General features: G+C 35.0%; 1 protein-coding gene across 1 annotated transcript in view; it reads left to right on the top strand.

Annotated features, from left to right (window-relative positions):
* Positions 1-1,681: 1,681 nt before the first annotated feature.
* The window catches only part of LOC145994299 (protein takeout-like), a 40,045-nt gene continuing 26,116 nt past the window's right edge, over positions 1,682-15,610 (top strand). The window contains exons 1-3 of the mRNA XM_083130402.1: positions 1,682-1,774; positions 3,155-3,247; positions 14,649-14,796. Coding sequence (XP_082986528.1) covers positions 1,702-1,774; positions 3,155-3,247; positions 14,649-14,796 — 314 coding nt within the window. The 5' untranslated portion in view covers positions 1,682-1,701. The remainder of the gene's footprint in view (positions 1,775-3,154; positions 3,248-14,648; positions 14,797-15,610) is intronic.

Below are 15,610 nucleotides of genomic sequence, written 5' to 3' on the forward strand. Positions count from 1 at the left end.
TTACAGAACATGTGAGGGGGGAGGAGTCGTAACATACAGAAGCCATTTACTACTTCGCAGGGGCGCAGGAAGCTGTTGTGGCCGGTTTGCCAACGTGGTTGGTTTTCGCCGACACATCCCTCCCTTTCTGTCGTCTGCTCTTTTGGCGGGAAGGAAACAAGAGTTATACCTCTTACCCTATAAGTACCACACCAAAAAGATAATATTTTGGCTAAAAGAGCATTAATCTGACTAGTTTTATTGTTTACTGAGAGAGGAGAATTTTCAAAATTGCAAGTGGTGCCCTCCCCATGCCTTGATTGAATAACATAGTCAGATGTGTACACACTTGATACTGGCCTCTGACACGACCAATGTTGCCAGTGCATCTAGTAATTTCGAAAAACACTTTTTTATGAATATGACATAATTAACCCAATAAAATCGTCTGTAATGCATAAAATGTTTAAATATTTATAGCTCTTTTATCGATTCGATAAATATTCACACAGACCATCGATACATGTGGAAAATTTTTGCATGTTTTTCTTAACTTTCTACAACAACTTTTTTTCACCTTATTAACTTGTTCCACGTACTGAACGTTCTTTAAAGCATGATTTTATTGTTTAATGTTTAAGAAATATCCACATAGACAAAATTAATACCCAGTGTAATTAATATTCATGTCTCTATCGCTTTTTGTACAAAAGTTACGTACGTTCAAAATCTCGGTTCTGCGACTTTTCGGACACCCTGTTGTAGATCAGCATTAAATATGACATAAACCATCAATGTGTAGCTCCTGCCCATCTCGACAAAATATTTTGGTGACGTTATGCTTCGTTGATTCCTAAATTAAAATTAAATCCAAGTTTTAAGGAATTTAATTAAGTATATTTCACTTCATATCACGCTCTGCCCGACTGTTTGTGCTAAAACATCACTTTTCACAATACAACTTCACAGTTTATTACAACACTCCATCATAATTTTCGTTTATTTTTTAAACCTCAAAGTCACCTAAGGAGATTATTCTTGACCTGCCCCCGGAAAACACCCAAGTCCCAAGATGTATCGACTCAGGAGAGTCACTATTCTCTGACGTCATAAGAACAAGTCTAAAATTTTGAAGATACATCAATCACATACTAAATTACAGAGATTACAAACTAAAAACAAGAACTATTTATTTGTCCAACGGGAAAAGCCATACTTAGCAATTTCCTACTGAGCAGTTCGCTATAAGCAATTCATTATCGTAACCAAAGCTCCAACATCTCAGCCTCATGCAAACTATGATTTTCAAGATAGGAAACAAGAAGGTATTATTTATTCGTATGACGCAATTCTGGGAACAAAATGACGTAACAAATTTGAGAAAAGTGAGGGTAATAAATATACAAATACAAGGAAATTGTTTTATACTGCACATATATGTTTTCCTTTCAACTTGTATTATTTTGAGTAGCTATAAAATCATCACATACCTTCGGACCATGAAGATGTTTTATAATAACTATATTACAAAGGTAAATTCTTCTGAATACAACAATCTTTTTTGTCTGTGGCACTTTGCAATGTACATTTCAGAATCTACAACATATTGCCTTTTTCTATTGGTTGAAATCCTAGCCGAAGTTACATTGAAAAGAGAAAAATCTAAGTTCCTTGTATGCAAGGGCACTATTGTCAGAATATCAACTGGGTTCAGATCTCCAAATGATGAGTTGGACTGTTACTATCTATTGCTTCTGGCTTTACTTTACTGTCACCGTGGAAGCAGCGAAACTACGTAAGTTTTTTTCTATTTATTACACGCACGTATTTTCATAGCTCAAATATTATTTGTTGAAATATCTAAAAATCCCAATTATTGTTTAATAACAATAGCTCAATAACATCAACAACTTACAGTTTATCGCCTAATAACATTAACAACTCAAGTGTATCGTTTAATAACATCAACAACTCACAGTTTATCGCTAAGGAACATCAACAACACACAGTTTATCGCTTAATACCATAGGCGTAGCTACGGGGTGTGCCGGGTGTGCCTAGGCACACCCTAATGGACTGTTTTATCAAAGAGAATTAAATGCAGATATTTCAATAAGAGAGAAAATAAGCGGCAGTTTGTAAGAAGTTGAAAATGTCATTACTTGGTACAAACGTGTGCATTATCTCTGATGAAACGACTGTCTATAGATTTTCATTTTTTGATGTCATTGGAGAAAGAAGATATTTACTGATTGATACTCTGTACTACAGCGCTTTTCTTCTATACCTGTCACAAGCTACACGTGTAAGAGAGCTTTCTCCAAGCTTACCCAAGTTAAAACTAAATTAAGAGCAACTCAGAAGCAGGATAGATTGGAACCCCTGCTCTTGCTATTTGTGGAACAGGAAAACGCTTAGTCTATTGATGTAAATGATGTTATTGATGAGTTTAAGAACATTGTACCTTTTGACAGACGTCTCTTGTTATAAATTACATGTATTTTGATGTATTTGTTTGCATTTATGAAGATTTTGTGTGTGTGTAATTTCTATGCAATTTGATTTTTTCTACTACATATATTCAGAAATATTCAACACTGTTATTTAGTGAATTTATATTCCTTTACAAACATCAATGCAGTTAAAGACATACAAAATATGCTATTAAAAAGGTACAAGATCTATTTTTTTTCTTTGTGCACACCCAAATATAAAGTTCTAGCTACGCCTATGCTTAATACCATCAATAACTTACAGTTTATCGCCTAATAACATTAACAACTCAAGTGTATCGCTTAATAACATCAACAACTTACAGTTTATTGCTTAATAACATCAGCAACTCACAGTTTATCGCTTAATAACATCAACAACTCACAATTTATAGCTGAATGACATAAATAACTCACAGTTTATCGCTTAATAACATCAACAACTCAAAATTTATTACTAGAATAACCTTAGCTAAGAGTTTATCGATAAAATAGGCTTAATTACACTTTTATGTTTAAATAACCAAAACTCGCAGTTTATGGCTTATAATACCGCTAGTTCATAGTTTATTGCTAAAATAATTATAACTTACATTTTACAGCTAAAACATCCACAATGCATAATTTCTCGCTGAAACAACATTAATGTACAGTTAATTTTTCAATATTTTAATCCTTTTCAGCCGATTTTTTACAATTGTGCCACAGAAGAGACCCAAATTTGAACGACTGCGTGAGGAATTCTTTGATCAATCTGAAACCACATCTTGCTAGAGGTAAGGAAGTTCTAAAGAGGTTACAATTCCTGTAAATACGAGGGTTATCCAAATAGTAACTTATTAATTAGTTTGATCTATTTCTCAATGCGTCCTGTGGCTAGGGTTGTGTAATATATCGAGATATTATTGATATCGAAATTATATTTTTAAAAATATCGTAAAAGTATCGACTCGATATATCGATATTGACATTATCGACGTCGATATCGCTGTTCTTAAATTTTTCGATATAAAAATACATGTTGGTCTGTACATGCATTCTGTTGCGCTTGACGACAATTATCAACAGCAAACAGTACAAAACAATGAAATGTACAAGATTAAGAATTGCCCCTGCTCTGTTTAAGGCTCAGCTGGACCTTTGGCATGCAAATGGGCGACTTTTTTCAAATTTTCCTTTCCATTCGAAAAACTTCTTGGATATTTCAAAATATGAAACATTACATCAGCTTAGAATTCCTTCTAGAGCATTGACGTGAATTTCCATGTAGTTTTCTTTCATTGTTGTCTAGATATTATCAATAGTTTAATAGACTTATGTAATCACAAACTATTGATAATATCTAGACAACAGTGAAAGAAAACTACACGAAATTTCATGTCAATACTCTAGAAGGAATTCTAAGGGTATGTAATTTTTCATATATTGAAATATCCAAAAAGTTTTTTTTCGAATGGAGAGGAAATTTTAAAAAAAATCGCCCATTTGCATGCCAGAGGTCCAGCTGAGCCTTAACCATGATCTCACAATCTCGTAGGTCCGAACTTCATACTGACAATCTTCACCAGGAGTAGAAGGTGATTGGAAATTATATCCTTTTACTTTGTCGAGCTTTGATAAGAAAAATAACACTCCATACATAGCAGTATGATAATATATATACGTGAAATAAAGGTAGGTGTACAGTATATGAGAACATTTATTTGAGATTACATACATACATACATACATACGAATACATACATATGAATTATTCTTCGGTCAATCCATTTCTCAGGAGATACTCACGGACTGCTCTTGCATAATGTGGAGGGGCACCATCTATTCCATCTATTCTACCTACTGTCCACCTATTTTTGGTTCACCCTGTATATAGAACTGTCTTCAGAAATTTGTGAGAATAGAACTTATTGGTGGTGTATCACTATGTTTTTAAATTTCAAAGATATTATTATCCTGGTTTTATTAGAACGTCAACGTGGCAATTTCGTATCTTGCGTCAACAGCATAATAAATAAGAATATAACAATTGAAACCCGCACGAATATTGAATAAATTCATGATTGATAATGACTCGATAATGACACCTATAGTGTATAGCCGGTTCGTTTGTAATGGTGCTTTTTGCCAACCAAGATCACCACAGCAATATAGGTTACATGGTGTGAGAGAATGCCGTAGGCGCCAAAAAGGTAGTGAATAGGCGCCGTGAGGTAGTGAATATCTGAAGAGAGAAATGCCATATTGACAAACAAATGAAACGAAGTTGGGACATGGAGAGTAAAGTAAGTCATGTGGAACCTGGGCACCTCCTAATGTGTCTTACCATTAAAGTAATGAGAATAGTATTCGTGTTTTTTTAAAAAAGTAAGGAATTTTGTTTCTATGAGCCCGCTTTCTCTCTCTCTTTCCCCAAACAATGTAACTTTGTTTACTATAATAATCAATTATCGAGTAGCAAATATGTTTTCCACTTTATAAATTACACATAGCTCCTCCGCAACCTTTCTCAACTCAGAAGACTCAACAGTTTATGGAGCTCTGTGCAGTATATAAAGTGATAATAGGTGCGTTGCGTTTCACCTACGTCACAAACTGTTGCATTGTGGCTGCGATCAGCCATAATGGAGACAAGTTCTTTCTTGTAAGCATACGGGACATCCCCGATGGCGCAGTGGTAGCGTCGTCTCCTTGTAATCAAGGGGTTCCGGGTTCGATACCCGGTGGAGGCACATAGTGGTTCGGATTCCACTTTGAACTGTAGATCCAGTCCCGATTAGCTTTACTGTGAATAAAGTGGACTTAAAACACCAAATCAACATTGTAAGCATACGGAATTCAAACGGGCGGTCGAGCGGGAGATACGAACACAAACATTCGTGATTTAAAACAAACGTGCATTTCGTGCTGATGAAACGGGAAATAAAATTGGCCGCAAACATGGCTGTTGTGCACATCCTGACGTCACATGAAACCCACCTATATAATAGTGTTTTAATAACGGCAAATAGTAATTACAAGGAGTTATTTTTGTGGAATAAAGTGGACAATTTTTTAAAATGTTTTATCTTACAGTAGACCACTAAGTTACAAACCGCAACCCTCCCCTCCTCCCCGAACCCCCTCCCGTATGTCTGCTCCTGGCTGTAACCCTTGACATACATGCCTCATATTCTGCATATTCTTCGTAGATTGACATGTAATATTTTCAACCTGTTTACCTTTCACGATGTCAAGGATGACGTTCCTCATTTCGAACGAAGGCAAGCACCGCTCGTGGTGTGTTTTGTGTGAAGGTTTCAATGTATCATTAGTAGACCTTGGATTTTTATGTAATATGAAAGTGCAAGATATGTATAATGTAGCAATAATTGATAAAATATGTACCTAAATTTGTATTATCAAAAGTATAAATAGATAAATATGTAATATCAAATAATATGTAATGTTAATAATAATCGAGTATCCAAGCAATCCAAGAATTCTACTAGATATTTATTTGATTTGAACATATTCAATATAATTTTAAGGACATAAGTTTATTTATTTATTTATTTTCACCTATAACAGAGCTTTTGCTCCAATTAAAATAGGCTTACATATATTATAAACAATTAAAAAATTATAACAAAACAAAACTACACTAATCATTGAGTACAGAATACTAGTGCAAATTTTATAGAAAACATAAATCTAAAAATGACATTTACAGAGGTATAATAAGATGCATATCTATATGCCGACATTCATAATTATACACATGTATATACTCAAAAATATACACAAATATACACATATGGGCATAATTATATTTACAAACATACCAATGTACACAGAAAACATTTATAATGGTTTGATTTGTTCATTACGTTCTTCGAAGGACAGACAGGAACTGTTTGAATGGCATGGTGAAATCCAAGTCTCCACCGTTTCTGATTATTTCATTATGTTTAATACTTAGTCTTAGAATGAGCGAATTTTGGTGTACTGTTGAGTGGGATTTACCGTACTACAAAGGCTACCTGAACCGTAACGTGTCCTTCTTAGTATTAAAGTTTAATGTTTGGAGGAGATTTGGAAGTTGTTAAAATTAAAATTTCTATCAAATTTATAAAATCAAAATAGTACAGCAACGTGTACATATGGTAACAGTTTCATACATCGGAAACACATTTCTCTAATTTTACACAAGAAACTACTTACGGAAATGAATTTCTCCAGGTTTACAACGTTCATCGAGGTATTTTCTTTCATCGTGGAATATATTTGACCAGGAAATCATGTATTTTTCAAGAGAAATATCTCACCGACGCAAAATTGCCATTGCTTTCATTTGCTTACCCTACGACAACCGGATGCTGCGTACGTTTGATGACGTAAGCCCCTGTCAGTGTTTCAACCCCACCTTTTTTTACTATGCTTGCCTAACGTAACCAAACCTAACCTAACCTCATCGGAAATGGTTCGTGGGGCTATCCGTGAATGGTTCGTGGGGCTATCTGTGAATGTTTCGTGGGGCTATCGGTCAGCTACCGTGCATAATGGTTCGTGGGGTTATCCGTGAATGGTTCGTGGGGTTATCCGTGTATGGTTCGTGGGGCTATCCATCAGCTACCCTGGCTATTCGTCAGCTACCCGTGCATAATGTATAATTTCCACCGGTGACGAACACGATAGTAGGTATTTTTCGGTGCAGAAGGTTGAAACACTGCATACCCACAACGTGAGTCAAAATGTGCCCGCCATATTGTGTGTTCCGGAAGAGAAGAAAGGAATAAAAAAAAAGCACTCAGAATGTGAAGAATTGTGTTTGTTTTCGTGTAAAAAGCATAATGGCACCTTCAACTATGTTCCGCGATCCACAATTGGCAAGTACGAACCATGCGAAACACAAAATATGAGATTTTAATGTGTCTCCGATCTATGAAACTGGTAACGTAAATATTTACGACACCAATTTTGACAACTATTAATTACTTCTCACATCCACATTTTTGTAGAAAAATATGTAAATGTAGGGGCAGATTTTAGAATAATTAATGCATTCAGGACTTACTTATGTTTTGTTACAGAGTTAATCACTACGTACTTTTCCATGTTTTCAGCTGTCATACACTGCCATTGATCTTTCTGAACAATCGAATGAAAATACATAGCTACTTTTCTACTTTTTGGTGAAGGGAACATATTGTGTAACTCGCGACGTACAGGAAAGTAGCTTTCTTGTCCACCGATGCCAAGTTTCTAGGTGCTTTGCTTAAACCTAAAAGCGAAACGAAAATACGTAACCAGAAAGGGGGGAGGGGCGGAACTCCAGCATCTTTCAATAAGTAACAGTTCCCGTTTTCATTTCTTTCTTCTTCAGCCTGTCTTTCGACTTGGCAGTTAATTTTAAGTGACCGTAAGCACTATGAATCTTATTGTTTAGAAAATATGACGTCACATGAGGTACAAATTTTCTTCATCATGTTTCACAGATCAAAATATAGTGAAAAGGATCAAGATAGAAAAAAATCATCGAAATATGGTGTTTTATGTAAAGTAAATTAGCAAATACGTAAAATATGTAATACCGTGGAAAAATATGTAAAAACATAAAACTTATGCAAAATCATGTCATTCATATAATTCGTTGACATTTTCCTGTTCATGGTATGTATCGTGATACCTATACATTTTTATCAACATAAAACTAGATTCCAATATTAATATTTCATTCATTCTTAACTTAGACATGGTACATAACTTTTTTACAAACTGTTTACTATATTCGATAGTCATTTGTTTCATTTTGAACACGTATGTTCATAAATTCACATTACAAACTCATCATAACTCAACATAATACAACATTGTAACTTATATTTCAGTTTGTTCTATTATCCAACTCTCGATTTTGATATACTTATAGTGCCGACGCAGAGGCTTAAGGGCTGTCATTGGAAGGGCGTCAAACCAAAAAGTTATTACAATCGGAAAACGGTATTTGATATTGGATTTAATAACAGATGCAAAGAAAGGGGTTTCAAGAAAGAAAAACAGATGGCAGCACAAAATCAAGGAATATTAATATATTGTTAGGGGGGCAAGTATTTATTTAGTGGAAGTAACGAAATGACAGAAATATTTTAAAAAAAGATGAAAGCAATGTGTAAAAATTAAATAGTAGACCGAAGGAAAAAATAGAAGTGATTTTTATCGTTTTACAGGTTCGAGCCTATAGTCAATTTGTAGCTATGCATAATGAAGTATTCAACAAAGTAATAATTTAGTGATTACAGAATAACTGGTCGATCGGCTTCATTTATTTATTTCGTCTTCTTTTACATGGCGAAGTTAAGGCTGTGGAGCCTTTTCTTCCACTTGACCATGTTTACAAAAAAAAATGAATATGAAATAATTAAAATATAGAAAAAAATATAAAAATTACAGAGAAATAAAAAATACAAAGAAAAATTACATATAAGAAAGGTAATCTAACCTATAGATACGGGCACACGTACTCACACACACACATACATCATTATGTGCATCACTCCAAGGAAAAGAGATTTGAATTTACGGCTGCTTATCATAATATAGTATGCACTGCAACATTAAATAAATGCTTACTTGTGATATACGTATTTCTTAACAGTAATACTTAAAATATTAAAAAAAAAAAGGTAAAGTGTTCCCCTGTGCTTAGCACCACGCCATGAAGGCGTATAGGGGGTGTGGGGGTAACGCCCCACACTTTCTTGATCCGGTCGTGAGTGGGGGTGATGTGATCAGCATCACGCCCCTGACCGCCTTTACCCCCCAGGGTTTCCCCCAGGTACCCATGTTATTCGACGCTGGGTAGGCGCCGGGGCCGCTTCCACCGTTAGAAAAGTTCCCGGATTTGAACAAATAAGGCTATTATTTTTTAATTTAAAACCGTAAATATATAACATGATGAAGGATTTTATTGGAAGTGGAAAGGCCGCCAGGGTGGAAAGTTAAGGATGGCAGGTTGGAAGGTAGGGGAAGAGACGCCGAAAGTTCACATCGCCCGGGGGAAAATTTTATCTCGAGCCGCCCCTGAGAGACGGCTCCCTAAAAAGGGCTGAATTAATTCCATGAAAAATTATTTTTGCTTACATTTCAAGCAAGGTATTTTGAATTATGGATTTTATCAATTTCCTAATTTTAATATTTTCCGCTAGATGGTACTGTAGTAAGATTTATGTGTAATGTGTAAGTATATAATGTGTTTCCTACAATGGGAGCTTTCTATCTTGTATTATTTGTCAGAAATTAGCCTGGTAAACATTTACTTTTTACTGCAATGGATGTAGGTAAGAACTTTCAATATCTCGGAAGCAAAAAGGTGTACAGCTAGTAATTTTATGTACCGAAAGATATAAAGTAATCAACTTAAAAATGTATTGTCGATTGTTGCTCATATTAAAATGTTTGATTTCTGTTCATTGCTCGGTAACTAAACGGACATTAAGATAAAATTTCATGGATTGAAATACCTATATTCTGAAACAGCTAGCATCATGGAAGGTAATTATACAAACATGCACGTATGTATTATGTTGGAATTAATTTGTTATCTTATCAACACTTTAGTTGGAAAGTATAATAGTAACTTGTAACTATTTTGAGCAACGTAAACGTAACATATTTCTCAGTCCCATATTGAGGAAGTTCTTGGTAGGTACAGTCCCGCCATTCACTGGATAAAAAATGCTTTGAAAAGAGGCACAAAATGAAGCAAAAGCGAGAAATTTGAAATGTGGCAGAAATATTGATGTTCTGACATAACACTAACTGTTATAACTGACGTTGCTTGTAGGGAGGGCTTACAAAGTTGTTGTCTTCAGTCCTCCACATATATATCGTATCCTGGCTTGCCATGGCAGGGCAAAATCCTGATAGTTCGATCATGGCACCCGGCCTCTGTCAGGGGGGCAGAAAGTATGCATAGGCCATATTTGACACACTATGAATAGGGTGATTAAAAATAATGATTTTTATTTTAAAAAATCATTTTTGATGATTGTTTATAATTTAATCGGACCTCTTTGATTTAAATCAATTTTTCATATTTTTTTTTTTTAAAAAAAACGCTTAAAATTGCTTGTAAGGTTACTGGCACAATACGTATAGATACGATTTTTTTTTAAACAGCAATGTGAAAATATTTGAACAGTTTGATTTACAAATAAAAAATTATGTGAATATATATTTTTCTAAACTAAGCTTTCCTGGCGGCGAATATTGAAGAGGTTTTCTCTGGAAATCAGCTAGGTGATTTCCGGAAAGGCTTTCGAGAGGTAACGTCACTCTCATCTTCATTCCTTCATATATTTTTCGGTTTCTGATATTGTATGCATGAAGCTACTACGGAAATATTAATTGTTGAATGTGTTATTGATACTATTATAATATTAGTAGACTTCCAGTGAAAACAAAACATTCTGGATGCATTATATAATTTAACTTAAAATATTTTTTTACACTCTTTGCAGCTGAATTTTTACAATTTTTTTAATGACAGTTTGCAAAATAGCAGTTGCCATGTATATTTAAAGATTATGACACTATTTAAGGTTTAACATGATTAGTATTTTGTATATTATTGACAAAAGGTTTGCTATTTTTGCCTACAAGAATTATTTAATTTTAAATTAAGATAGATTTTATCGTGTTACCAGTTTACATATTACATTTCATTTCATATGAGCTTCAACCCATTAGTACATACATTTCGTTTCCTTTCATTTCTTTTCTTAGAGACTAGTAAACAGCCATTCAATGATTACAAGATTAATATTACCTTCACCAAAAGAGATTCTGGTATTAGTGATTTAGCTCAAGGTTATTAGAAGTATAGGTTGGGCCAATCCGTTGTTTACTCGTTGTGACGAAACGACGGTAAGAGGTGAATTTATCCATGAAATGAATTCCATATCTATGCGCTAGTGTTGCACTATGCAGATAGGAAACCATGCCAGAAACTGAACACACGAAATCGAGTACACAAATGAGCATTTCCACCCATTTACATTTTGTGGCTTCAGACAAATTGAAAATAAATATAGATAGTTATTTATTGTTATGCGGGACAGAATATCTTTGATCGGAACGGGAATTTTTTTTAAATCCCGACATTCGGGACGGGAAATATTCGCAATTTCTCGACTAGTCGGGAAATCTCAAATTCTCATTTTCACCTTAAGTGATTTTCTTTGCATTTCTGGAATGAAAACTAACAATTTCCGATAAGTTCCAGACACTTGCAATGAAGAAAACGTCAAGAATTAATACCGTTTTAAAATGACCATTCGGTATTTCCCGACTGCTCGGGATCCAGAAATTTAGGGAAGTCATTTGCTGAAGTCGGGATAGGTACGGAATTTTTCTTTCCGATCCCGGTCCCGACTTTTCGAGATACCGCACACCTCTTGTTATTATTATTTATTTTAGTTCAGCACAGGATACATCTTCCAAGTACGTTGAACATAATATATACGTTTTTCAAAAGGATTCTTCGGTCACCGAGCTTTGGATTCGTGTGGAAACGCTAACGTGAATCATGCTAATGCTAGAATCTGCAGTGCGCATTTCTGCCCAGAAGATTATGTACGTAATCTGAAAAGTCAACTTTTAGGTTTACATCGAAGAAAGATCCTTAAGCAAGATGCCTTCGACTCCTTATTATGAGCAGGAATGTAGGGAGTATAATCCTGGTAAATACTTCGCCTACCATTTCTTTGCCATTGGTGTACAATTCTCTCTCGCTTTTTCCCTACATATTCACATAAAGCAATAAAAATACAAACTGCTAACTTTTCATTCCATTTTGGTTATTTATTAAACGGTACGTGTTTGTATTTATATTTGATAAATTTACTTTGCTCTTCCGGCCATTTAAGTCAATTGAGATGATGAAGAAGTGATAAAATAGATGAATGGCCAATCACAGTTCCCCTTACTTACAAGAGCGACCACAAGAAAAAGAACCTTCCTCCTCTTCCGTTCAACTCGGACTATAAGAGAGCATGCTCCACTCTCCCCCTCCCCTCCACACTGGAGTACGGTGCACAGGAGTCGCGAGTCTGCGCAGGTTTCTTTGCTTGTGGTTGCACTATAATAGTAATAAAAAATTGTACACTCACCTCACTTAGTTCTCCGGCAGTTTGTTTCTTTATACATCATATATATAGAAGATACAATTCAATCTATAGTTGTACGTACACTGTATATAACACACCTTATTACTGACTTCCTTGACCCTGGATATACAGGGTCAAGGAAAACAAAGAAATGAGCATAATTTTCTCTTCGGTGAAGATGTTGAACCTAAACAAAAAAAAAACTCAAATAATGAATTCGACAACGTAAATTGATGAGATTTAGTAAATCATTTGATGAAGTGAACTAATTGTGAGTGGACTAATCGCAAAGGACATAATCAGCTCAGATCCTATTACTTCTTCATCGTATGTGACGTAAAGTTCCCGCCCAACCGTTTGACGGCGTTAGTGGTTTTCGCATCTCCTTTTCCACAGCCTGTAATACACATCCTCATCTAGATATTGTTCTTGTTCTGGTGTTTAATATCTGCATACTGCAACACTGTCGTTTTGTCATTTCACGTGACTTCACATTGAAGTGATTCATTCACTTGGCCGGTTACACGTCATCGCACGCAAAAACTTCAACCGTTACCATGGTTTTGGGCCAGGGCTGATTTAGCTGTTATTAATTAGAAAGACATTTGTTAGTGGCTGGAAGTTGCGAGAAAATAATCTCTCGTTTATTGCAAGATTGCAAGGTAAAGGTAAATCCATAACCAATTGGAGCAGTTTACGTCATTATTACAACCCATCATGGAAGTACAGCGCCACATTTCAACCTCGTGGCGGAAAATTGAACTATTTTTATCGCCATCCTCTTCCCCATGGTCCGCATAGTGGATTCACCAAATTTCAGAGTTCTACGATGCCTCAAACATGCTACAGAGGGCTCTAAGTTGGGTAACTTTAATTCTGTCCACCCGGTATATAAAACCTTAGGTCAATATCAGATAGGAGAAGTAATCTTTAAATAAATGAACTTTTATTTATTTTGAATAACAAAGTATCATGCCCCAATATTCTTATTAAATTGGCCCTAAAAACCATCAGTATGCTGTTCAAAATTATAGAACAGTAAGCGTGATGCATAAAAATAATGGGAAGAAATCATTTTTACATAATCTAATAACTCAATATAATGTCAATAAGAATAACGAATGTATATGTATTTTGTTTGGATTTTCTGTTCTTTGACATGTATCTTTAATGTTGGACTATTTTATATTTCTGTTCACATTTTTATATTTTTCATGTCCTCGTCAAACATTTTGTATTTTATTCTTATGTTCATTTTCTTCTTTTACTTTGTGACATTTGATATGACTGTATGTGTAAATGTGCCGTAATTTGAAATTTTCTGTAAACCGCACTACAAATACTGTTCAAAATATATTCTTGTAAGAACATCCTATAATATCCACCTACATTAATCCGCTCGAATGGCAGTGGAATTATGTACCAAAATTAACAAGCTTCTATTCTCGTTCATAGATGGCAGAAGATTATCACCAACTGTTTCGTTAAAAAAATGAGGTAAATCCTGAAAATTCGCAAGTGCTTCTTAGCTTTTTGTGCACAATAATTAAATCATGTGAGCAAATGACAAAGTGTGATTGATTTTATAGTAATGTTAATAATAATTTACAGTTTAAATTAAACTCTTAAATAAATAAATCTTCACAAATTCCTAAAAAAAGCCGCCAGACATTTTTCTTGAGATGCCTTTTTTCTTGTAATTTCATCCAGTATTTAGATTGTAATATACAGTGGCAATCACTATTGCTATTGCTCTCTCCACGAAAAAGGACCAGTCAAGGTCGGAGCTCCCCCCCCTTTGCCCTCCAGGGTTGCCACACTTCTTTTAAGTTGCTCAGTCGTCACTTCACGCGTTGTACGTATGCGGTTGATTTCGTCGGTTGAAATTGTTGCTAATTGGCAACACTGTAGATCGATGGCGTGACCTTGACTGGACTATTTTCATGGCTTTAGCTTTTATTACCGTACGAACAATGTCTAGGCTAAGCAAACAAAAGAGCTTATCTACCTTACAATTTTTCTCATCTAGGAATTAAGGAGTTCGGCGTGCCTTCAATAGCAGACGTGTACAATGAGGTCGTCAGCATAGAGCGTGGAACCAGATCTTTCAACATCGGGCTCTTTTTGGAACATCTTCGGGCATTTGGCATGGAACATTATGAAGTTAAGGAAGTAAGGTACATACATTAACTAGAAGTGTAAAAATTCAAACAATGTGACCACGTAACTGTTAATTTTTATTACTGAATCAGCCAAGACTATGAAAGTTTACGAATACTAATCTCTTTAATTTTCATTAGAAACAGAAATTTTGGTTTTCCTTTGGTATTTTGTGTTATTTAGGACTCATTGGTCATTTTCAGTATTTCTTTACGGATTTTTAAGCACGTTCTCCATGTTTCTTAACTGCATTTTGCACGTTATGGGTTGATACACGCATTTAAGATGTATTTATTTTTCCAAAATTCTGCAATGAAAAATCGGGCTTTCATTTTTCGCAAATCGCAAAAGAATCACGTACTTTCAGTCTACTTGAATAATTTAACACAACTTCATTTGTGTGGCTTAAGCTAATAAAAATGATAACAATTATTCTACTTTTAACTTGCATCTGTTCTTTTTCCTATCTCTGTTGTTATCTGCGATCAGGCGCCAAGAAGACGCCTGTTCTCTCGTTGTTTTTGTATCTCTCTGTTTCTCCGCTTTCTCTATGTGTATTTCTCAATTTCTCTGTTTCTCTCTATTTCCCTCTCTCCCTGTTTCTCTGTCTCCTTCCTGAATTCTCTCTCTTTACCTTCTCTCCGTGTTTCTCTGTCTCCTTCCTGCATTCTCTCTCTTTACTTTCTCTCCCTGTTTCTCTGTCTCCTTCCTGCATTCTCTCTCTTTACCTTCTCTCCCTGTTTCTCTGTCTCCTTTCTGCATTCTCTCTTTTCCTTCTCTCCCTGTTTCTGTGTCTCCGTCCTGCATTCTCTTTCTTTTTCTTCTCTCCCT

This window comes from Lepisma saccharinum, chromosome 10 (assembly GCF_977018435.1).
Source record: "Lepisma saccharinum chromosome 10, izLepSacc3.1, whole genome shotgun sequence".
NCBI classification, from domain to species: domain Eukaryota; kingdom Metazoa; phylum Arthropoda; class Insecta; order Zygentoma; family Lepismatidae; genus Lepisma; species Lepisma saccharinum.